A 25,604-nucleotide genomic window follows, 5' to 3' on the forward strand; every position below is an offset into this window, starting at 1 on the left:
CCCGGTGGTTTTCTCAACTTATATTTTCTCTCATTTTCTTTTTCTTTTTTTTCTCATTCTATTTTCACTCATTTTCTTCGGGATTTATTTTTTTTTATTTTTTTACTCCTTATATTTTCTCTCATTTTCTTTGGGTTTTCATTTTTAATATTTTTTCACCGTGTACTCTCGTTTTCTTTGGGTTTTGTTTTTAATTTTTTTATCCGTATATTTTCTCTCATTTTCTTTGGGTTTTCTTGTTTTTTAATTTTTTCTCCGGATATATTCTCTCATTTTTTTTTTAGTTTTTAATTTTAATTTTTTCCTTTCTCCATATTTTTAATTTCATTTTCTTTGTATTTCTTTTTCATTTTTTTTTGTTTCTCCGTATTTTTTCTCTTATTTTCTCATTTGTTGGGGGTTTTTTGGGGGGGGGGGGGGGGGGGGGGTGGCCCGGGGGGGGGGGGGGGGGTTTTTAATGCGGGTTACTTCCCAATTAAATATCAGACTTAAATATCGGGAAAGGATGACTCCTTGTTTTATATACAATTAGATAATGAATGGGGGTTTTTCCTCCTCTGGAATAGAATGAGAGAGATTCATTTATTACATTAGATAATTCACGGATCGTTAATCCCGTTTTCAACTGAATTGGCTTTTGCAAACGTGGTCTTTAAATGATTGAAAGTCGTACTTTATTTATAATCCAAAAAGGAAATAGTCGTACTGCAAGGAACAGAACTTGATTAGGAATGTATGCCATTATCGGATGAGACTAGAAATAAAAATAACGTTAGCCTCTTCAGCGTAAATTCAAAGAAGGAGAACGAATGCATTTTCTGCTTCCAAAAGAACAAGAAATATAAGGAGAATTCCGAGAGAAACCAAAGGAATACCTTAGCATTAAGTTTCCTTGCTTCTGAGATTTGCATAATTACCAATTCTTGTATCGTTAAAGCCTTTAAAAGCTAATCTCACGGACACATAAAAACATTACAGGCCCAGTTTTCTGCAACACTTGAATGAGATATCTGGTATTCTATATCTAGGAGCTCGTAGCCATTAGGTTGAAGCACGTAGGTTACATGGCATTTACTTAAACACACACACACATATATATACACTACATGTGTGTATATCTGTATACAATATAATAATAATAATAATAATAATAATAATAATAATAATAATAATAATAATAATATAATACCTTTATTCCACATTATTACAGTGGTATTCTTACAATGTGCATTGGATTAAAATATACATAGAATGTTTGTTTAAAATTTAACCCCTGTTGATTAAAGCAATATACACATAGATTTATATCTAAATATCCTTTAAAAGTATTTTACATTAAAATCATCAGATCCATAAAATATTAGCATGAAAACACGTCATTACTAATAAAATTATCCTCCCAAAGAGAGAGAGAGAGAGAGAGAGAGAGAGAGAGAGAGAGAGAGAGAGAGAGAGAGAGAGAGAGAGATCAATGAGTATTTTAATGTCACACACATATGGCAAGTGTCCCTCCATTTTTTTGTCGACATGTAATTACGAAAAGGGACGTCGCCATCGGCAAAACATCCGTGGGAGTTTTGATTTTTTTTTTTTTTTTTTTTTTTTTTCCCCTTTTTTTTGTGTTTGGGGAAACGTTTCCTGTTTGTGGAGGCATTTGTGGAGAATTTCCAAAGCCAAAGGGAACATAAATCACAGGCTTCGGATGATTCATGCTCCAACATCCTGCATTGGCTTCCTGTGAAGTGTCTTGGGAAAAGAGAACGAAATTGTGCTGAAGTAACTCGATGCAATCCTTTCTCAGTATTTTACTTTATTTAAAATGTATGAGGAATGCCTTAGAATGATCGCTTTCTGTTATTAATATCTATTACAAGTGCTTGGTATACACCAGCACAAGTTACATTCGTGGTGTGTATGCTAATGTAAATATTTCTCCCGTTGACACTTATTGTCAGTTACGGTAAGAAGTATGAGAGAGAGAGAGAGAGAGAGAGAGAGAGAGAGAGAGAGAGAGAGAGAGAGAGAGAGAGAGAGAATACACTTATTGATATCAGCAGTGGATTTGATAGAAATATCATGATTGGCTTAACGGAAATTTTAAAATTGGCGTGACTCGGTGTACAAATGCAGATATTTTGTAGCAGTCTATTAAAGAGAAATCTTTAAACAAGATCTTTAAAAAGTAGTGCTGGCATAAGGAAAACCACAAATTTAGTTTAAAGAAAAAAAAAAAACCATGACTTCACATTCAAAGACCCTCTAATTAGGGATCAGATCAGATGACAGAGATTATGTTAACAGTACCTCACATTCTGTCCAGCTTCCAGAATTCCCAAGACGATTATAACTCCATACTCAAGTGCAAGCAATTCTCGGCCTTTGTGAAGGCCTACGTAAGTGCCACTTTCAAGAAAGTCACACCTCTCTCAGGATTACCCTTGATGTTCTTGTGAAGGAGTGATCTCAGTTATGAGGAGATGGTGTCTTTGAAGCGATTGTACTCTTAATGAGGACCATCTGGTAAATGGCCCAAATGTGCGAACGTTTAGAAGTATCTGAGCAAACTCTAGATGCGGTATATAGCCCTACAGCTTTTCTTTATAAAAATATTTTTCTTGCTTTAATATTTTAATTATTACCATCCTAATTAGAGGAAAGGTTTTTTTTAAGCTTCGTATTGTATATGCTTATTTTCGCTGCAATACTTTTTCGGTACCCCTAAGATATCACCAAGAGATTATAAAAGAATTACAAGGTAAAATATAAAGAGAATAATTGTTGGTAAGACAAAATTGGCGAGAATAATAAATAGACGAAAAACATACATTTTAGATTTTGTTATGTATATATTTCAAGTTAAACGTGATATTTTTCAATTTCAAAGTCACCCGGAAAAATTCAACTGGCTTTCTTTCCAGGACCGAGGCGCTCATTTGGCAGATATTCACTCTGGACTTTTTCCTGTGTGTGTGTGTGTGTGTGTGTGTGGCGCGGGGGGGGCGCTTGTTGGGAGGGCCGCATAGTAACTGTGTCGGAGGTGAGAGGATGCCCATGAAATCTCCATGAGCGCAGTAGCCGTTCGTCAAGCGCTGACTAACTCCTTGACGTCTCCTCCATTTGAAAGGTAAATGCCTTCATGCCAGCCGATGCTAAATAGCTAGTCGTTTGACTTGGCATTTCCCTTGGGCCAGATTAAGGCCTGGGTACATTCATCTGTTTACTTTCTTTTAATGCCAGATTTTATCTAGATTTCTTAAACAAAAGAGGTGCATTTAGATAGATCGCAAACATTGGTAGTAAGTCGCATCATTGATGTTAGTACGTGTAAGTAAGAAAAAAATTACATATGCATATGATATATATATATATACTATATATATATATATATATATATATATATATATATATATATATATATATATATATATATATATATATATATATATAATGTAAGTGTGTGTGTGTGTGTATGTGTGTGTATGTAACGACAGATACCATGTGGGTACATATCATTTATATTCTTCCATTAAGAAACGTTTCTCCCAGAAACCTGCGTTTATATCCCAAAAATTAAAGTCTTCCCATAGGTCACGGTTCATTTTTTTTCAAATATTAAACGCCAGCGATTTAACGGATAAAACTCCGGAACCTAATTCTGAGGCCGCTTAAGAATGTGTTTCATAGTCTGAAGAACAAAAACAATGGTCTTAGATATTTAATTCCCGCTTCTGAAATAGTGTGCTTTACTTTACCTCTGTTGCCATTCCTTATTAGGTTCCTAGCATCCGTCTGTGGGAATAGGATTGCTTCAGTGGGCAAATTACTTTTCAGCATTGAATGTCCTCTCAATATGAATATAATAAAAACAAGTAAATTCTAAAAAGACTCCATAACCATAACACACCAATGTTTGAAGTCGAGAAAAAGGGTAAAAAATAGAATTCTTCTTTCTCTCTCGCTCTCACTCCGTCTCTCCTCCTCTTCGCTCTATCTCTCGGTCTCTCTTTGCGTGCGTTGTGTGTGGGAGGGAAAGGAAACAGAAAGAAACATTAAAGTAATGGGAAGGTTGTTCTCTGTGTGCACGCGCGCGTGTATGTGTGTGTGTGAGAGAGAGAGAGAGCTGACTCTCTTCAATACTCTTTGTGAGAGAGAGAGAGAGAGAGAGAGAGAGAGAGAGAGAGAGAGAGAGAGAGAGAGAGAGAGATTGTTTTCCCAAGACTGAACCCTCTTAAATATACTGGGAGAGAAACGGAAAGAATGGAAAGTTGTTTAAGCGGAAATAGCTCGTCGGAGTAAGTTAAAGCCACAACCCGGCCTTATTCCTCAATGACCACTAATGGCTATTTCCTCGATAGTAAAAACAAAATAGAGGAAAAGAGGTGCTGTCACTGGATAGACGAAATTGCTCGGTATTGCTTTTGGTCACGAATGTCTTCTGAAGGAAATCACTGCTTTTGTTTTCTTTCCTGCTGATGTCGTGCAGTTGGTATTTTTATTTTCTATTTATTTATTTATTTATTTTTGGAGTTTCTGCTTCATGCAAATCTTAAATTTTCATGAAATCCTTCAGATGACGTTTGCTGATTGGATATCTGTGTGTATTATTATGATGCTATCACACAACGAAATTAAAAGCATAATCATAATCTGATATTCGGTTGAACATGCATGTGTGGATGTAAAATTTACTCCGGATACAAACTTCTATTTTACACCTTCGAGAACCACCTGTAAATATCCTCTGAAGATGAAGCAAAAACCAAAATTAAAGTCTTCAAGCTGACAGACCCAGTAATTAGTTCCCGAAACTTTGACTAAGATGCATCGAACATTTTCGTTCTCACTGAACTGCTTCGAGTGAACAAAGAATATCGATGATGTTAGTTACATTTCACAGAAGCACTTGAAAAATAATGTGCAAAATCATAAACAGAGAGTTGTAGGGAATATAAATTACCATTATGAAGGAATAGCATAGCCTAAAAGGGTTAGAAATCACATGCTTTTATCTTTTTCATGAGTTGAAGTCACGCACAAATTCGCTTAAATAAGATATGGGTTTCACAGATGAGGAATACCAAGTAAAAAATGCGCCGAAGCAATCGAGCTTTCTGTACAGCGTTAGCCACGGCCAGATGGTGGCCTGTGTTGATGGCACCCATAGCGATGCCAGAGGCACGATCATGACTAACTTTAACCTTAAGTCAAATAACAACTACTGAGTCTAAAGGGCTGCAATTTGGTACGTTTGATGATTAGAGGGTGGATGATCAACATTCCAATTTGCAGCCCTCTAGCCTCAGTAGTTTTTGAGATCTTAAGGGCGACCGGAAAAACTGCGGACGGACAGACAAAGCCATCTCAGATTGTTTTGACAAAACGAAAAGTGTTGGGAGGATATTTGACAAAGTACTTCGTGTGCAAGGTATCAGTTACCCTAAAAATTAAGAGGGAAGGGGAAAAGATTCCCTGTTAATTGTATATGGAAGAGTTTGGACTCTTGATATCTTGAATTTAATGGCATTCATCAGTAGCTTAGGAGTCAAGTGAAGATGATCACAGAATACGAGCAATTTTTCTTGTGATTTTCAACAGAATACAAGCAATTTTTCTTGTGATTTTCAACAGAATATGAGTAATTTTTTTTTTTGTGAATTTCATTAGAATATGAGTAATGTTTTGTGATTTTCAACAGAAACCGATTATTTTTTCTTGTGATTTTCAATCATTGCAAGGAATAATCATGTTAAGCGTGAGAAACCTTATTCGCATCATTGAAAATGAGCCTTGAGAAGATTGTAGGTGATATGTGGCGGAGTCTAATGTTCGATCGTGAATCAAGAAGGTTTAGGATAATAATTATCATTTGGAGAATATTTATTTTACTTATGAGAGAGAGAGAGAGAGAGAGAGAGAGAGAGAGAGAGAGAGAGAGAGAGAGAGAGAGAGACCATTTCAACTCTATTGCTTTGCATATTTAATGGCAAGTGCCACCACCTTTTCTCACGACACATACTACTATTACGAAAGAAGCAGTGTTGTATTACGTAAGAGGCAGTCAGTCACTCGTGGCAGAAGGCCAGGGGGAGATTTTTAAGCATTTTTTATCGTTGGGGAAACGATTCCTGTTGGTGGAAGCATTTGTGGAGGATCCCCAAAGCCAAAGGGAACATAAATCACAGGCTTCGGATGATTCATGTCCCACCATCGGCTTCTGCGGACGGTTTCGAGGGAAAGAGGATGAAGCGTGCTGAAATACCCTTATGGAATTCGAGAGAGAGAGAGAGAGAGAGAGAGAGAGAGAGAGAGAGAGAGAGAGAGAGAGAGAGAGAGAATTTGTCGGTTGCACATTGGTAAATTAAGTTGTAATATCATTGTAACACGAGGACAAAACTATAGATGTTTACGTTACAAGGATTCACAATCAGATGGCTTCCATAATAGATTAGGAGAGAGAGAGAGAGAGAGAGAGAGAGAGAGAGAGAGAGAGAGAGAGAGAGAAGGAATATATATCGGTTGACGTTAGGAAATTAAAGGTTGATGTCATTGTAGCCTATGAACATAAAATTGCCTTCTGCAACGGATTAGAAGATATAAATTAAATGTAAATTTCCAGATAAATTTCCATCTTGATTTGAAATTAATCTTTAAAGGTTCACTGTAATTCTGTCCTTTTTTGGGGGGACAAAAACACTTCATTTCTCCGAACTCACAGAAACGTATATGTATGTATGTTAAATTGGTTTTGTTTTAGTTTTAGTACAATATATGTGTAATTGAAAATTTCATTTTAGTTTGTATACGAGTTGTCAAAAACTACTGACTTAATTTTGTAATTTGGACCAAATACTCTTTTGTAACATTCATATTATTTTGTATTGTGGTCAATAAAAATATCTATCTATCTATCTATCTATCTATGTATAGTATGTATGAATATATATATATATATATATATATATATATATATATATATATATATATATATATATATATATATATATCATTTACCACGAAACATTTACCTACGAAATGAGACTTCGGGGAGGGAGGGCCGCACCTAACGCCTTGGTAATGGAACTTTAATCGGCATCAAGAATCAGGTCAGCTAAAAGGCTTTAAAATTAGCACTTTCACCAAAACTCTCGAGTGAATCATGACGGAAATGAGTGCTTTGATCAAAAGCGGTTAGTTATGGGATTTCTTGAAAGTCATTCATGTCAAAGATTAAATCATTTAAGTAAAAAAGTGTGTTGGTGTTTTCGTCCTTCCTTAATTGCTTACAATTTTACTTTGTTGATATATATATATATATATATATATATATATATATATATATATATATATAATAATATTCATATTCATACATACATACATAGATATAGATAGATAGATAGATATTTATATATTATATATATATATATATATTATATATATATATATTTTACTTTGTTGATATATATAATATCCTATATATATATATATCAAATTGACTTTGTAGATATATATATATATATATATATATATATATATATATATATATATATATATATATATATATATCAACAAAGTAAAATTGTAAGCAATTAAGGAAGGACGAAAACACCAACACACTTTTTTTTACTTAAATGATTTAATCTTTGACATGAATGACTTTCAAGAAATCCCATAACTAACCGCTTTTGATCAAAGCACTCATTTCCGTCATGATTCACTCGAGAGTTTTGGTGAAAGTGCTAATTTTAAAGCCTTTTAGCTGACCTGATTCTTGATGCCGATTAAAGTTCCATTACCAAGGCGTTAGGTGCGGCCCTCCCTCCCCGAAGTCTCATTTCGTAGGTAAATGATTTCAAGCCAGCCGAGACTAAATAGCAGTTTCTCGCGCATTTTTCTTTGAACGTGATTTAAATTGGTTTTACTCTTTTATCAGAGTTGAGCGAACTTTAAGAAAAGGGGTTTATTGTATAGCTAACGAATATACTACTATACTTCATAAAAAAAAAGAGCGGTACCTTATAAGCGGCTATTACGGAACATATTGCTTAAAATTTATATTAGCAGTTATCAAACGGAAAATGTTGAAGCTATTCTGATTTCCCGCACTACACTCCCCCTCACTGAGGTCTGCGTTAATTTCCCAGGAATCAAGAGAGATTCCAGGCCAGGAAAATGTTTTTAAGCGCTAAAAGCCAGAGGATTTCAGTATAAGTCCTAAAATGGAGATCCGCCTGTGTTCAAAGGATAACTTCAAAGATTAATGGACGAAATGGCCTTAGACATTAAATCCAATTTCCAAATACGGATTTGTCTGCGCTTTCTCTATTCTTTCATTACCAGCGACTGTTTCACCGACTGTAAGGTTACCCTAAGAAATTAGCTGTTTTAAGATTTAAATATACGTTTTATATGACCAAGTCAGATACTCGAAATCTAAAATGGATATTGTACGCAGAATGCGTCATGTCGAGAACTAATCGAGAACATTAAAAGCTCTCTCTCTCTCTCTCTCTCTCTCTCTCTCTCTCTCTCTCTCTCTCTCTCTCTCTCTCTCTGGTTTCATAAAGAGTTAAATCGATGCTAACAAATGGAATGAAAAAAAGGTGAAATGGAAAATTACTTAAAGGAAAGCCCCCTCCGGGGAATAAGTCTCTCCTTAAGCCCTGCCACATTACTCAAGGACCACTAATGGCCATTTCCTTGATGCAAAAAGGAAGGAAACCCGCTGCAGTCACTGGCTGCACGAAATTGCTCCGCTTCGCTTTTGTTCAAGTGTTCATGAATGTCCGTTGAAAGGAAACAAAGCTAGTTTTGCTCTCGTTCTTTCCCAGCGTTTGCGCCTTTCGATTTTTGTCCTTTCTTGGGAAGATTTACCCTTTAAATTGTCATATCTGTATTATGTCCTAAATATTTCCGAGTTGATATTATTATTATTATTATTATTATTATTATTATTATTATTATTATTATTATTATTATTATTATTATTATTATTATTATTTCAGTAGATGAAACCAATTCACATGGAAAAAGCATACAGGGGCTTAGATATTTCCGAGTAAAGATTATTATTATTATATTATTATTATTATTATTATTATTATTATTATTATTATTTCAGTAGATGAAACCTATTCACACAGAAGCACATTGGAGCTTAAATATTTTCGAGTAGAGATGATTATTGTTATATTATTTCGGTAGATGAAACTTATTCACATGGAACAAGCACACCAAAGGGGCCATTGACTTGAAATTCAAGCTTCCAAAGAATGTTGGTTTCAAATCCCACACTGCAGCAGTGACTGATCATGATACTGAGCCAGTGATTTTTCGTCGCCTTGGGAGAGACGCGAACTCATGACATCTTAGCGTCATGTCAGGCCACTAACCACCTCGTTTTATGCAAATTTTTATACGCCAGGCTATCACTCAAAGTCACAGCTCATTGATATACTATGGCGTCCCCAATGTTTAATTAAAATCGAATATTCGACCTCATGAGTTTCCTAAAAATAGCTGTGGAAATTCCACGGCCCCCTTTGGTAATTCAATATTCACCCACGAAAGATACGTATTCCTGGAGGAATGGAATTTAAATCAGGATTCTCTGCCACACAGCTTTAAGGACCAGTTGTAAATATCTCTCGGGCAAAAAACGGAAAACACAATATTTCCATTAAGAAGACAGACCCGGAGATTAACTCACCGAAACTTCGCTGTAGGTGAGTGGTGATATTGTGTGCGTCGTTTTTTCCCTCACAAGGAACCGAGTAAACAAAGAATTAAAAATGTGTAGTTTTCATTCGGAGCTAAATAGTTAATGCAAACAATTTTTAATCAGGATTTTTTTTGAAGTCCTTTTCATTTTTTTGTGTATGTGTCTTGAAAAGATTTTTTTGTGTGTGGTCTTGAAAAGAACTGTCGCTGTGAGTTCAAAGTTGTGCGATAAAAAAATGGTTTCTTGAATAGTGTGTGTAGTTGCGACTGGTGATAGTAAAGAGAATCAGCCAAGATTAGCGAAAGAGGTTGAACTTACTTGTAAGGAGAGCAAGTTTACAGCGAATGTGAGACAGAATGAGACTGTGGCTGTAAATATGTAATCGATAGATGGAGCAATGTTGGAAGAATGAGGATAGTTGATCTATAAAGGCATTTTAAGGTCATTATAATGGATGATATTAAAATGAGAAAAGAGGTTGATCATAAATGTAGTAAATTAAAGTAGGTAGGTAGATTGTATAAAAAAACCTGGAAACGAAGAAGTTACTTTTGCAAGCCGGCAGCTTGGGGCCAGCTCTCCTATATGGGAGTATATCGTGGATGCTGAATATGTATCAAAGAAAAAGGCCGAAGGTATGGAGCAGAATGCTTTGGATGGTATAAGTAGAGTATAATTGATTGATAGAGTTATAGACGAGCTACAAAAGTGGTAGTACTAAATTGTGAACATGTTTAGGGTCGTTGCAAGATAGATGAGAATGCTTGAGAAGGCTTTGTCATGTATAAAGAATGGAAGATAATAGACGGTGCTAAGACTATATCATTTGGAGTGACTTGTTGGGAATAGGAGAGGAGAGCCTAAAAAGTGCTGCATAAATGGAGTTCTCTGAGGAAGGTGATGAGTACAAGACTGACGTAAACTAAAGTGAGTGTGAAGAGTGCTTGTTATGATGCTGATGGGCTGGTGATTGGAGGGGCCAATATTGTTGAAGCTTTCATTATACTTATCAGTAAAAGATTTCGAATGATTAGCTATTTACGGGTCATATTTCTTATAAAGCGCCTCAGCGGCGTGGTTGGTATGGTATTAGCGTCCCACCTCGGTGGTCGCGGGTTCGATTCTCGGCCATTCCATTGAGGAGTGAGAGATGTGTATTTCTGGTGATAGAAGTTCACTCTCGACGTGGTTCGGAAGTCACGTAAAGCCGTTGGTCCCGTTGCTGAATAACCACTGGTTCCATGCCACGTAAAAGCATCATACAAACATATTTCCTATATATATATTCTTATTATGATTTAAACTAGCTATTCGGAATCTAAAGTTTTTGTGTGAATTAGATTATTCGTGGATAAGCAACGTTGAATGGAAGATATTGGGTCGCATTATTAACAATATAAAATCCTGTTCTGGTTGGGTAATCCTTCTTCTGGATGGATAATCCTTTTTTTGAAGAGACAACGAGGTCGCACAATCGACTCGTGTGTATATTTCCATTTCTATATTTATTTCTCTTTGTACCTGGAGCAGTCCTTAGCCCTTTTCCTCGCTTCAGAAACATCGCCGTCATTTTTTCCGCTTAATCAAAAGTGCTGGAATTTCTTTGTGTTCTTCCGAGTGTCTGAGTTGTCAGTCTCACGCTCCGGAGTGACTGACGCCCATCACTCCAGTCTGTGAGTCAGTGACGTTTCTCTTTAGCCTTCGGACGGAATAACTGATAGGAAGAGTTTTATTTGATTTTCGCCTTATACTTCAAAGGGATTTCTTCACTTCGGCGAAAGTATGTTTTCGGAGAGTTGGTTAACTTTGCAGAGTGCTGATATTATACAGTAGGGGGATGACTCTTGCAAAATGCTGACATTCTACAGCAGGGTTTGACCTTTGCAAAATGCTGATATTGTACAACAGGGGATGACTCTTGCATAATGCTGACATTACACAGCAAGGGATGTCTTGCAAAATGCTGACATTTTGCAGCATGGGATGACGATAAACAGTTGGCATGAAATGATATATTACATAGGACATTGTTGTAGTGAATCAGGAAAGGAAACCTCTAGTGTTTATTTAATACAAGGGCAATAAAGTGAATTACTTTAAGGTAAAGAAGTGCCATAGCTGTAGTATCACGTTGTATATCCAGCGCGTATAAACTTTAATATAGTTACCTATTTTGTGATCCGCTTCCAAGTTTTACACAGTTGAACAGGGTCAGTAATATGAAATAAGGACAGAAACAGTGAAAGCTCTGGAGAGAGGAAGAGAGAGAGAGAGAGAGAGAGAGAGAGAGAGAGAGAGAGAGAGAGAGAGAACTAACAAACAAAAGGTAAACAGGAGGAAACCAACTCAAAAAAAAAAAAAAAAAAAAAAAAAAAAAAAAAAAAAAAACAGAGAACTGACACCGGCAAACTCTTGCTTGCCTTTATCCTCGGAGAAGACGTGGCAAAAGTTTTCCACCAAACGCAGGGCTCCTGGGAATCTCATACTTAGAGCGAAATGGTGTTCTCTTCCTCAAGAGTCCTAAAACTTCACTTGGGAACCCATTCGCTGTCCCTCGGGTTTGTTTTGTTTTGTGGCGAAAGGCCCTGTTTGGCCTTGCTCACATATGGGGGCCTCTGTGTAAACTCTAGTGTAAATCATGAATTGTGAGTTTTACAGACGCAGTGGCTAGGTAAACGTTATGTAAGTCTAGACTAGGTAAAAAAATAAAGGTTTTATTTACACATCAAAGAGTCAACTTTCAAAGTGAAATGTTTTTTTATGTACATCTCTGTACAAATGAGAAATTTCATGGGAATACTTTTACATAAAGTTCAAATGCATAAAGAGGTACTTAAATGTAATCATGATACAATAAGAATAGGCTTATTGTTTAAAATTATATATACCTGTGATGAAAAATTCACGCCGAAGGTAGATTTATTTCGCATGAATGAGAATCCCGCGTGATTAAAATACACTGGAAAAACATTATGAAATATATAATTCAGGCTCTTCATATCAGTAATCTCTAATGGCCCAATTAAAAACAAATTAAAAGTACATTTCAACTATTGATATTTTTATCAAGTTAGTCTTTACTCCAAACGGTGCTAGTCAGTGAGAATTGATTTGAAACACTGAATGATCTGGGCATAATTTCTGAGATAAACTGGTCCATTCAGAAATGAAAACCATTAACAAATTATAATTTTGATTCTACGTAAATACCCACAGATTCATTTTAGCAGTAGGCAATATGTGTTATCAATCGCGTTCAAGATTGAAATACATTTTTAATATTTTACGATTCATATTCATTTACTTTTCTACTCCTATTCAAATCGATGTTAATATTACAGTACAATGATATTTTATACCTCGAGTTACTGTTTACATTCGTTCAGAAAGTAATAACATAATTCCCGAGGAAGATCATGTAATATTTGTTCAACCCTAGAAATTCAACACAGACCTCCATTTTTTAATTCTGTTGTTTTCTGACGACACAACTCATCACCGGGAAAGTTGCGAAGTGGAACTTTCCCATACCAGCTGTTGAATCAATCGTGTGAACCTTTCAGATTTTTTAGAAAAGAACGTCAGATTAGAATTTGTAGTAGTTGGGAGTAAATCCAGAATTCCTCCTAAAAATTTAACGAGAAATATCTGCATAACATAAGTAATACACAATGACTACAGAAGGCATTGAATAGCACCGTTTAGCTCTGAACAAAAATGTGGTTAAAACTATTCTCATTGGAAAAAGTATTATTATTATTATTATTATTATTATTATTATTATTATTATTATTATTATTATTATTATTATTATTAATATGGAACAAGCCTAAAGGCGCCATTGACTTGAAATTCAAGTGTTCCAAATATGGTGTTCATTTTGAAAGAAGCTACAGAAGATAATAGGAAAAACAAGAAGAAGAGACCAGTTATTTGAAAAATAGGCAAATTGATAAATTAATAAACAGAAATATATGAAAAAATAACTTTAGTAAAATACAAGGTGAATTTTGTAGAAACTCTGTGCCTGTAGTCCAAATTCGAAGAAAATAATATGAGATTAAAAAGCTGAAGATGCAAGGTGAATCTGATCTCTTTAAGAGCGGTGTTCTGTGGATGACAAGCAAGGATGTTTTCATAAAAGCTTGGGAACGAGAGAACAAAAGAAGAGCAGGTTGCGTGATGAGATGGCGGTTTCATGAAGGAAGAGAACACTACAAGATGCGCAATTGCGTGGCACAAGAGATGATAAGAGGATGGTGGAAAAGAGGGAAGGGCCAAAGAAGAAAATATATATTTTTCCCTTGCGTGTCGTCATCCGCAATAGAAGGGCAGAGCTCTCTCTATTTTTTATTTTATTTTTTTTATTTCGTTTTTTTTTTTTTGGGGGGGGGGGGGGGGGGGGGGGGACGGGAAGGTTTCTAGTTACGTTCGCCCCCTTGATATTAGCTACTTAAGTGCTTTTATTCGGTAATCATGAACAAGAAAAGCAATAAAGCCAGATAGTAATGCTTTTATAAATAATAAACCTATACGTTTTATTTGTCAGTTAATAAATTACTCGTTCTAAACAAAGAGATTAAATGCCCTGCTCCGTATATTAGGCTATGTAGATGTTAAAAGAATTTGATGTTAAAATAAATTTGTTAAATCCTCATTAATATCCATATCAACTTAAACTTTGGTCATCCAAGAAATGATGAAGCCCAGCCCCACCAAATTCTGCGCTTTTCTCTCTCTCTCTCTCTCTCTCTCTCTCTCTCTCTCTCTCTCTCTCTCTCTCTCCAGTAAACATAGCTTACGAGCTGACACATGTCCACAAACGGAGGGAAAATCTTGAGCTGTTTATTTGTGACTGATATATGAAGTCAGTTATGTTCGTGAGATTTATAAGCAGCCTTGTGTAAAACCTTGAATTCATTAAGGGCTCTTTATTCTGTAATGGAAGGGATATTTTATATGGTAAGAAAATGAACAGTATTCAGTGAAATTCACCAAATATTTATCTAATACCCAGAGAGCGTTGATTCCCGTTGATAAAGTTTTCACCAGATCATTCATTCTCGAGATGTTGGGCTGCAGCACAGACTCGCAAAAATAGCAACGGATAAAAGAACAAGTGTAAAGTCATCGTAACCCAAAACCATTTTATTTCAAGTGATTCATCTCGTGAAAGCGTGCATATGGTATGTTCTTCGTGCTGACGTTAGCAGTAAAATCCACTACCGCCCTTAAAATAACAAGAAAGAAAATCTCGAGCGCTTTCTTGGTATTTTCTGAGAAGCACTCCGGGCGGGAACCTTTTTCCCAATAACGCAAGAAAAATATAGGAAGCAATTGCACCATTTATCCTGTAAGCCACAAGTCATTTTACCGAGGAAATTGCACGGAGAGATATTCGTGGTCTCACCGGAATGTCGTCCTAATTACCAATTTTCCCAGGGGATATTTTCAGACACATCTGGAGCGGCTGTGGGCCGTAACTTATCTCTTAATTAATGACAGTCTTAAAAACGCACTCCTTCGTATTTTCCCAGACGGCGAAATTAATAATGGGCTCTTCATGCACCTGTTATGACTGAACATTCATTAATATCCACAGGTGAATGGGCAGTGCACCTAACTGCCATTTTAAAGTGTTTTTTGTCCCTTGAATATGAAATCATTTTGTTACAAACCAGTGGAAGTTCTAAATAGTACTTGCTCATAAAACAATACGTACATGCGCAGACATACACAGGTACTAACACGTACGTAATGACTATATATATATGTATATATAATATATATTAATGTATATATATATATATATATATTATATATATATATATATATCCACAATTCCCTAGTGATTCAAATATCTCCGAATTCCTCGCACTTTTTTTGGACACGTTTGTGGCTACAAAGCCTCAAAACCAAATGCGAGAACATCAATTCATTCTGATGAGGCCATTTCGGCAACTCGACCTCTTTCTGATACTCTGGATGCGGGTTCGAATCCTGCTAAGGCCATTAGAATTACTTAACATCTTACATTTGGCTCTAAGGCTTTATACTGACACGCGTTTCTAAAAGTGCAAAGAATTAGAGAAGTTGCGGGGACATCGTGGTTAATATGCTTTTGGAAATATTCTTGTTTGTGTATGATTTGCAATATATATAATATATATATATATATATATATATATATATATATATATATATATAATATATATATATATATATATATATGTCTCAGTGTGTGTATGTATCATATATTGTACATTTTGCTCAATATCATTGCTTATGCATACATTATATAAATATAAGTAGATATAAAATATATATGATATACATGCAATATATACATATATATATATGGGGGTATATAGCAGCATATGTGTATAAGAGTGTGTGGAGTTTTTCTTCGGATATCAATTATTCTGATGTGAAGAATCATACGATATTGGTGAATATTTTGTGCGACACATTTTTATGCTCATGAAATAAATGATTTATTTTTTTTTCTGTACAATAGTAAACGCAAATGTGTCAGCATGCATTGCCTATTATTTAAGGACTATACTTATATGAATGTCGCTTTATGAAAAGAGAACGTAATAAACTATATTATATGTATACTATATTACATTCTATATATAAATACATATATGTGTGTGTGTGTATATTATAATATATATAAATATATATAATATATATAATATATATATATATCATATGAATATAAGTATATATATACTATAATACTGTATATACATATATGATATGTATATATGTATTATATATTATATAATTTATACCATATTTATACATATCACGATATTAGAATATATTTATATACAATTATATAGATATGGATATATTATATTAATTAAGATATATATAGGATTTATACATATAGAGATTAGGTACAAGTATTATTAGATTATAAGATTTACATATTTATAAATTATAATATATATGTATATATGATCATATATATACATAATTTAGATATATATATATATGACAATTTCCAGAACTGTAATTCTTCCCGCATTGTAAATGCACTAGGATACTCCACTGTAATAGAAGTTGTTTTTAAACATTTTGACAGACAGACAGACAGACAGACAGACAGACAGACAGACAGACAGACAGACAGACAGATTTCCTGTCGAAATTCTGTTCCTTTTTTTTTTTGTCTGTACAGGTACAACAACCCATACCCAGCATGTGGGTGTATACATAGATATCCTACATGAAATACAGTTAACATTAGATATATTTATAAAAACTTCCAGTCCCGTAAACGGTGTTCGTTCTGGAAAAAATGGAAAGCAAAAACGCATCGTCCTTTTCCCCGTGATTTTTCGAATTTTGTTTGATCTCTTGTTTGGACACGGCTGCCTTTTTTTCCCGTATGAAATATTAAATCAGTCGACGCATTATATTTCCGCATATTTTTTTTTTCTCTCCTGAATAAAACCTTAATCCTTTCAATTCTTGCTGGAGGATGAGATGATTCTACCGCACTTAAATCGCATTAGGATTTCTATTTTCGCCGGCGATGAATGGATATTCCAGCAGGTATTACAGAATATTATGAAATGATCTCAGTTCCATGATGGTTGTTAAGTATTAATGTTTAATGTCGAATTCGTTGATTTGCAGGTACGAATAACCAGAGCAAATATTGACATTTGGAATTTTAGTAGCTTTTTATGTTCAGTCGAGTTTACTGCTCTCATTTCTTATCTGATAATTTACAAACAAAAACATTATTTTCAAACACAAGTAGTTGATGATTTAGTTGAATCATACAATTTCCCTTCAAATACCAAGTAAAGCACTCATATCGGTGGGCACTACGTTACCATAGACAAACTTATAATCTTTTGATTATTTATTATCAATGCTATGGTAAACCAAAATCAAAAGTTCCTTGTGTTAATGACGCATAAGGTGCGTATTTGGTGTCACTCCGACTGAAAGAACTATAATCCTGATGCAGGAAAAATCTCTCTTCTGGTGTTGGATTTCTGAAATCACTCATGCTGTTTCATGGTCTTAAAGAAACTACAACCACTACTTACTAATTAACCTTATTAAAAGCACTGTCATTTTAATGTTTAATCCGGACGCAAACTAATATTTTCCTTTTTTAACGAGGTTCATTATCAGATTTTGTTCTCTTGCATTTATATCAGTAATGTTGTTGTGGTATTGTTTCCTGAAGAATTAAGCAAAAATTATTTGCATGTATCACTGGTTTCCATAAAAAAAAGTATCGTGCGAAATGCCTAAGGTTTTTGTTCTTAAATACTTCATATATATTATTATGCACTTATAGCCACTTCAAGTTCTAAGTGAACTTTAGAATACATAACCATTGTCCATAAAGGAAGAAGAATTATTCGCAGAATGACGATGTTAAATATGTACGGTTACATTGAGAGGTCCAGTGAATAAATCTTCCTTTGCACTCACCAGAAATGACAGTTATGCGCCATAAAAACGGAATGGCTTTTAAGAAAAACCATCAGAGTGAGGTGCCGTTTGCTGTAGTACTGAGAAAAATCAATACGGGATTGCACCTCGTATCTGAGGTGTATTTGGTCCTGGTACCTTTTAATCTTTGAAGAGTTATGGTCGTCTCGTCGGACAATCTTAATTGAACTAGGGGGAAGAAAATATATTGTGTGTGAATGATGTAGAAAACAGTCTGTACTTCCTTTTACTAGGTGTTATCAAATTTTTCTTTGCGTGGTAACATTGTTATAGGAATTTGAAGACAAAGGAATAATATTATATATATATATATATATATATATATATGTATATAATGTATATAGAATCTACTGGTCCCTTTTCACCATTGTGATATAATATACATATATATATTATAATATTTTATATTATTATATTATTATATTATATTATATTAATATATTATAATTATATATATATTATATAATTATATTATATATGTGTCTGTATATATATATATATATATAATATATATATATATATATATATATATATATATATATATATAAATATATATATATTATATATATATATATATATATATATATATATATCATATATAATTATATATATATATATTATATTATATATAAGTAGTAATATATTATAATATAATATATAATAACAGTATAATATATATATTCATATATGTATGTGTGTGTGTGTGTGTGTGTGTGTGTATTAATTATATATTATTTTATATATTTTATATATATAATATATATATATATATATATATACAATTCTATATGTCACTGCCTTCTTGGGAGTATTGTAAGGCAAAAAAAATGCTCCTCTGTTCAACAGTCATTGAGAAACTGTGAGTCACTCACAAAGGTTTGGTTATTTTTTCATATTTTTCTTCGTTCGATAGAATTGCGTTACCACAATTCAGTGAAAAAAAAAAGTATTCCTAGAGCATCTGCGTTTCCTGTTACTTGTATCTCCTATAAGCAAGATTGGTTGCTCTCCTCCTGATCCTCTAATAATTAATTCCAAAATGTGCGCACGTTAGATGCAGCTCCTCTTATTAGCTTTGTATTTGATGTCATTTCTCGTTAACCTTTATTTATCTTAATTTCTGCTGAAAGCAAGACACGAGGAAAGAAATGTGCAAAGAAGAAATTGGGCTGAAAATATATTAGATTCGTTTTTAACTCACGTTAAAGTATCAATAAAAGTTTAATGATAAACCGTCCATAATCTTTTCAGCATACGATTCTATTACAGTCTATTGGGTTGTCTTAAACTAATTATTTTACTGATTATTATTATTATTATTATTATTATTATTATTATTATTATTATTATTATTATTATTATTATTATTATTATTATTATTATTATTATTATTATTATTATTATTATTATTATTATTATGAAGATAAAACATAGAAATATTGAACAAGCCCACAGGGGCCGTTAACTTGAAATGGTGTTCATTAGGAAGACGTAAGTCGAGGTAAAGGGCAGAACATAAAGAAGAGATTCCACTTGTTAAAAAAGAAAAAAGAAAAATTTACCAAATTGACAAAAATGTACTAAAATGTACTAAAACAGTTTTAGGGTAGTAATGCACTACATGTTTGCTTGGACGTCTGAAGTTGCAACTGCACGATCCAACATTTATTGCATATTGGTCCTAATACACAGGACATGATGCATAAAGACCAGACAAAGCTCAAACAGGCAAAGGAAACAGATCAGCAGGAAATCAGACAAACTGTTAAGCCTTAAACACAATCTTGTTAAGAAAATGTCGTGATATCCGTCCATGATTTCTTGTACCATCCGAGCAGTAAACACACAAATCAGAAAATACAAGAACAAACAGCGACAAAATTGCCTAAATCTAATCGCCTGGCCGCTGATAGATGGCAAAACTTTGTGACTAAGTTTCATAACAGTCTGTCGACCGGCCTCAACAGTTTCGTTAACTGCCATATATATGGATGTAGAAGGTGGCAAATGCATAAATTTAAAAGTATGAACATAAATAAAGGAGAATAAAGACCTCGAGAGTCAGCATAAACCTGCGGAGGTTAAACTTTTTATATATTTCTCTGGTAATAAAAACAAAATCTGAAATATTAGTATACGTTGACTTTGTCACTTGTCTATAACCATATTCATTTACGAATGGTTACCGCTAACACTTAACTATGCTGATATATTTATGATTCTTACAGATATAGTATGAGGTTTCTTGATGCATATGCCTTAGAAACTTATTCCAAGTTGAAGTATCTAAATGCTGTTGTGTTCTGACAATCTGTGCAATATTGAGACATTAAAAGTAGATAGGTATTTATCTACTTTTAATGCCTCAGTATCGCACAGATGGTCAGAACTTAACAGCATTTAGATACGTCGGCTCGCGATAAGTTTCCAAGTATCTAAATGCTGTAGTCTTCTGACAATCTGTGCAATATTGAGGTATTAAAAGTAGATAGGTATTTATCTACTTTTAATGCCTCAATATTGCACAGAATGTCAGAACACAACAGCATTTACATAGTTCGACTCGCAATAAGTTTTTAAGCCATATGCATCAAGAAATCTCTTACAATATTCGTAAGAATTCTAAATACATCAGCATAGTTAAGTGTTAGCGGTAGCTATTTATAAATCAATATGACGCACTTATCAAACCAAACCTAGTGTTGACCATGCAATAATGCTAGCCTTTTCCTTGATCAAACAGCGAAGTCCGTTAGAGCTTTCGTGTTCGTTCCCAAGAGGAACATTATTCATTTTACACCTTGATCGAGAAATGGTTCTTTGTAGTCATAAGGTACATACATTAATGTTGTTTATGGGAGCTTATTCAGATTTCTTTGCTCCTTTGAATACTCTTTGTTATCGTGAACTGGTAACCAAAACGGAATATATTTACATATATTTATTATATATATTTGATATATATATATATATATATATATATATATATATATATATATACATGTGTGTGTGTACTACTTATATATATATATATATATATATATATATATATATATATATATATATATATATATATATATATTTATAAAACACGCACTTACATATATTTGTATATATATGTAAATACGTATATATGAATAGAAACATATACCTCACTTCCATTGCCGTGTGAAGCAAATTTCCGTTAAATTCCGCAAATGATATCTTTCCTATACCTTATCTTTCACAAATCTCCACTCATCTCCAGTCTCATTCGAGTAGAGCAGGGTCTTTGGCTTTTCGTACCCACAGGGGTCAAGCAACTCTATCACGTATTATATGCTCCCTGGCGTGATGCGAAATACATTTATATTCATATACATACATGTGCTTTTTTTTTTTATCAAGAACTTCATTAATGATATAATGCAAATTAGTTTTAAACCATTTCCAGGATATACCTACTGTCTGTTTCTGTATGTTCGTGCATCCTTGTGCCAGTATGTGCGAATTGCGTTCTGTGGTTCTGGTTGCGACTCACCAGAACCGAATATATAGCGCCTCAGTGGCGTGGTCTGTATGGTATTGGCCTGCCACCTCGGTGGCCGGTAGTTCAATTCTCGGGCATTCCATTGCGGAGTCAGAGATGTGTATTTCCGGTGATAAAAGTTCACTCTCGACGTGGTTCGGAAGTCACGTATAGCCGTTATACAAACAAATAAACAAGCAATGGGGTGGTAGCGCCTCAGTGGCGTGGTCGGTATGGTCTTGGCTTGCCACCTCGGTGGCCGCGAGTTCAGTTCTCGGGGGAGTGAGAGATGTGCATTTCTGGTGACAGAAGTTCACTCTCGACGTGGTTCGGAAGTCACGTATAGCCGTTGGTCCCTTTGCTGAATATCCACTGGTTCCATGCAACGTAAAAACACAATACAAACAAACAAACAAACAATCGAATATACTCAGATCAAACCTTATTACGTGCTTACTGCTTAGGTTATGAGAGACACGTTGGAATACAACAGAACGGGCCCACAGCGACTGCCTGACATTAACTAATGGAAAAACTCATATTGAAAAAAGTACTCAAGATGATATGGAATGTTTTTAATCTACTTGCGGTAATGACAGAAAAAAAAATTATTTCAAAGCTATGCATGACTCAATCTCGTAAGAGACTCGCAAGCTTAACACGCTAGAGAGAGAGAGAGAGAGAGAGAGAGAGAGAGAGAGAGAGAGAGAGAGACTGCCATATCGCCATGACGGAGAGACATTCCACGTCAAGCTTGTCTACCAGGCTTTTATGTTTTTTCCTCGTCTCGCTTCCTTAATGGACTTCCTGCCTTTTGTGGTCCTAACCATTGAAATGCATCGTAAAGGAATGCCGTACACGCAGTTTAAGAGTCTTATGTCACTTGGAGGGCGTTTTTGTTCCTGCTTTCGCCTTTATACAGTTGTCTCTTCCCTCTTTTTTTTGAGGGACGGACATTATTCCTTTCTTTTGTGTTTCTTGTTTTGTGGAAGGGTTGAGGACTTATTTTAATTTTCTTGAAAAGAGGTTTGTGCTTTATATCCGCATTGAGTAATCTGTATTTCTAAAAAAAAATAAGTAGATTGATATTCTTGAAAAGAGACTACCAGTTAGCAACTTGTCTGTTTTTAAGAGTAGGGATACAGGCCTACGAACAAGCTACATATAATCTAGGGATAGAGTCCTACGAACAAGCTACATATAATCTAGGGATAGAGTCCTACGAACAAGCTACATATAATCTAGAGATAGAGTCCTACGAGCAAGCTACATATAATCTAGGGATAGGGTCCTACGAACAAGCTACTTATAATCTAGGGATAGAGTCCTACGAACAAGCTACGCATAATCATGGTTATATAAATGCTTAGCCATGTCACTTTAGATTTAGTAACTGCAGAAAAGTGAAAGGACAACAATTTGAAGAGCAGAAACGCCTCTGTTAATACACCTTAATTACTGAGAATCCCGTGCGACGAAAGTTGCTCGCTCACGTCCCTTTAGACGAAGCAAGAGCAGCGAGTGCGAGATTTAATTCTTGCCTAACGCTTTTACTGTAATATCATTTGTCTTCCTCGAGTGCTTCTCGCTCGCATTCTTTCCCTCCCCGTAATCTGGGGCGGCCGGCGACGCCGCAGGAACCTGAATGTATAACGCCTCTCAGCTTGATGAATTCATCCAGCCCTTCCGTCCGTGAACATGGTCACAAACTAGCATGAACTAATTGCTTCTTTCGTCTTCACGCTCCGTCTGTCTGCCAGCGCTGGCTGGCACAGCAGTGATTATATTTGTCGTTTCACTCCGGCCGCGGCAAATGTGATCTGTGTTGTCAGTCTGAGCTTGGGTAGTTGTCACTTGCATTTACCGTTTCCTTCAAGCGCTAAACTCCTCTTTTCCTCTCTTTCCCGTCGTTCCCTTGAAGTAAGTGTATGCGTTTGTCTGTGTTCAAGTGCCGTTTGGAGCTAAAGCGACCCCCAAGCAATTTTCGTTGCGTAAATTTGTATGGCTATCTACTTGCCTGGTTTTCTGTATGGAAGTGGGGATGTTCACACAGTGATGATAGCTGACTTCCTATCAAGCAAAATCAGTGTATACAAAATGCTTTGAAAGGTATTTTGTCATGTTCGATGCTTGCAGAAGCTTTCGTTTGTTTATGCTGCAGCTGATGTTCATTCATCATGGAACGAAATTATGGACAATTTTACCAGTGTTTATGTATACGTGTTTATGCTGGAGACAGGTAGACACCAAATCTTGACATGGTTGGACAGAAGAGCATAGTTAATACATACAGACAGGAGCCATAACTACGACTTTAGGTTACTATACTCACTGAATAACCGAACCTTCACAAATGAAACAAATGATTTTGACATTTTTTCTCCAGTCATACAGTTTACTGTTTTGATTTCTTTTTTCTGGCTTGATCAGAGTGAAATTTTCGAGCAAGTTACAGCGTCTGATTCTAGTCGCCAAACTTACGTCCTTGCATTATCAGCCGTTACCTTGAAAACGTGTTCCCCCCCAACCAGCAAAGCAATTAAATGTAGGGTCGATTTATTTGTAGCAACTGTGGGTTTGAAAAGGGGAAGAGACCCAACTACATTTCCAAGGCTTAGAAAGAATCTAGGCAATCCGTCGTTTTCCCTTATCGATATCTGGTCGTCATGAAAAAATAATCCTTCTTAATGTTAACTGTTGTTGCTTACTTTGTCTCAGGATATACTCGTATGTACTCATCTAGGGGCAATAATTGTTTATAAAGTAATACACAGACGTGTACTCATAAAACGGAGAGTGCATGAATAATAGACTCGGTATAGAACATCAAGCTATTTTTTTCGATATGAATTACTATTAGGTAAAAAGGTCTCGCCATATATATGATATACACAAGTTGTGGTTTATGGAAGCAAGAAAATGCAGATACTGTACCCCGAATATATTCTTAAGTATTAACGTCAATTTTCTTTATATAATTCATTGCTGGATTATATAAGAAAGTATTAAGCTCATGAGAACATTTAATAAGAATGAAATCATCCTTTCATCAGTACTCTAAATCATTCTTAGATATTCTGTGACCTACATATATAAATTTTTATTCACTGAAATTCTCTGTAAATGCTCTGAGATCCTTTATTTGTTAGTAGCTGGAATCGGTTAGAACAAAGACATTGGTGCCTCAAAGAAAATGAACTAATGAAACTTTCAATTATTTGGCCCCTCTCATATGTGTTCACTTTTTCTAGTTTCAAAGGCAATCCTTTTATGAGAAATTCGACGTTAACAATTTACGTTCGTGATTCGTTCTTCTAATAGTGCTAGGAAAAGATAGCGCAACACATAAGGTCAAAGAATAAGCTTGTTTAAGCTTACATATACCATTACACGCCTTTATATTTGCACCAGAGAAGTCTGCACCGCCGTGACCCATTTTCTACGTCAGAAGCCCATTTTCTATGTCAGAAACACAGCCGACCTCACGAAACATTAATTTCTGCCTCAATTTAGTGAGCGCGACACGAGGTTTTGCGCGAGAAAGATAGCTTGACCTTTAAGAAGAGATTTTCGTCCAGAGTCTCCTGCGTCGGCGTCACTTTCCAAGTATTCCTCTTGGAGGTTAATTAAAATGTCTGAAAGGTTATGTTAACGATAGGTTGAAGTCAATAAAAAAAATATAAGTTATGTGGTGTAAAGGGTGGGGGAAAGAGAGGAGGGTGCGGGAGATATTGGGATGAGGAACACATCTTAAACCTTCCTTCTTGCCGTGTCGGTCTTGAGATTCTCTTCATGGAGCTTCGTTAGGAAAATCAATAAGTGGACGTGTGCATGTTCTTAGCTTTTTCTTTTTTCTTCCAGGCGAGTCCGTTTGTTTTATTTGCGTTT

General features: G+C 34.9%; 1 protein-coding gene across 1 annotated transcript in view; it reads right to left on the reverse strand.

The window, feature by feature from the left end:
- LOC135206840 (muscle M-line assembly protein unc-89-like) overlaps window positions 1-25,152 on the reverse strand; it is a 43,851-nt gene extending 18,699 nt beyond the window's left edge. Inside the window, exon 1 of the mRNA XM_064238326.1 lies at window positions 25,095-25,152. Within this exon, the coding sequence (XP_064094396.1) occupies window positions 25,095-25,152 (58 nt within the window). The remainder of the gene's footprint in view (window positions 1-25,094) is intronic.
- Window positions 25,153-25,604: the final 452 nt, after the last annotated feature.

This window comes from Macrobrachium nipponense, chromosome 31 (genome assembly GCF_015104395.2).
Source record: "Macrobrachium nipponense isolate FS-2020 chromosome 31, ASM1510439v2, whole genome shotgun sequence".
Classification (NCBI taxonomy): Eukaryota; Metazoa; Arthropoda; class Malacostraca; order Decapoda; family Palaemonidae; genus Macrobrachium; species Macrobrachium nipponense.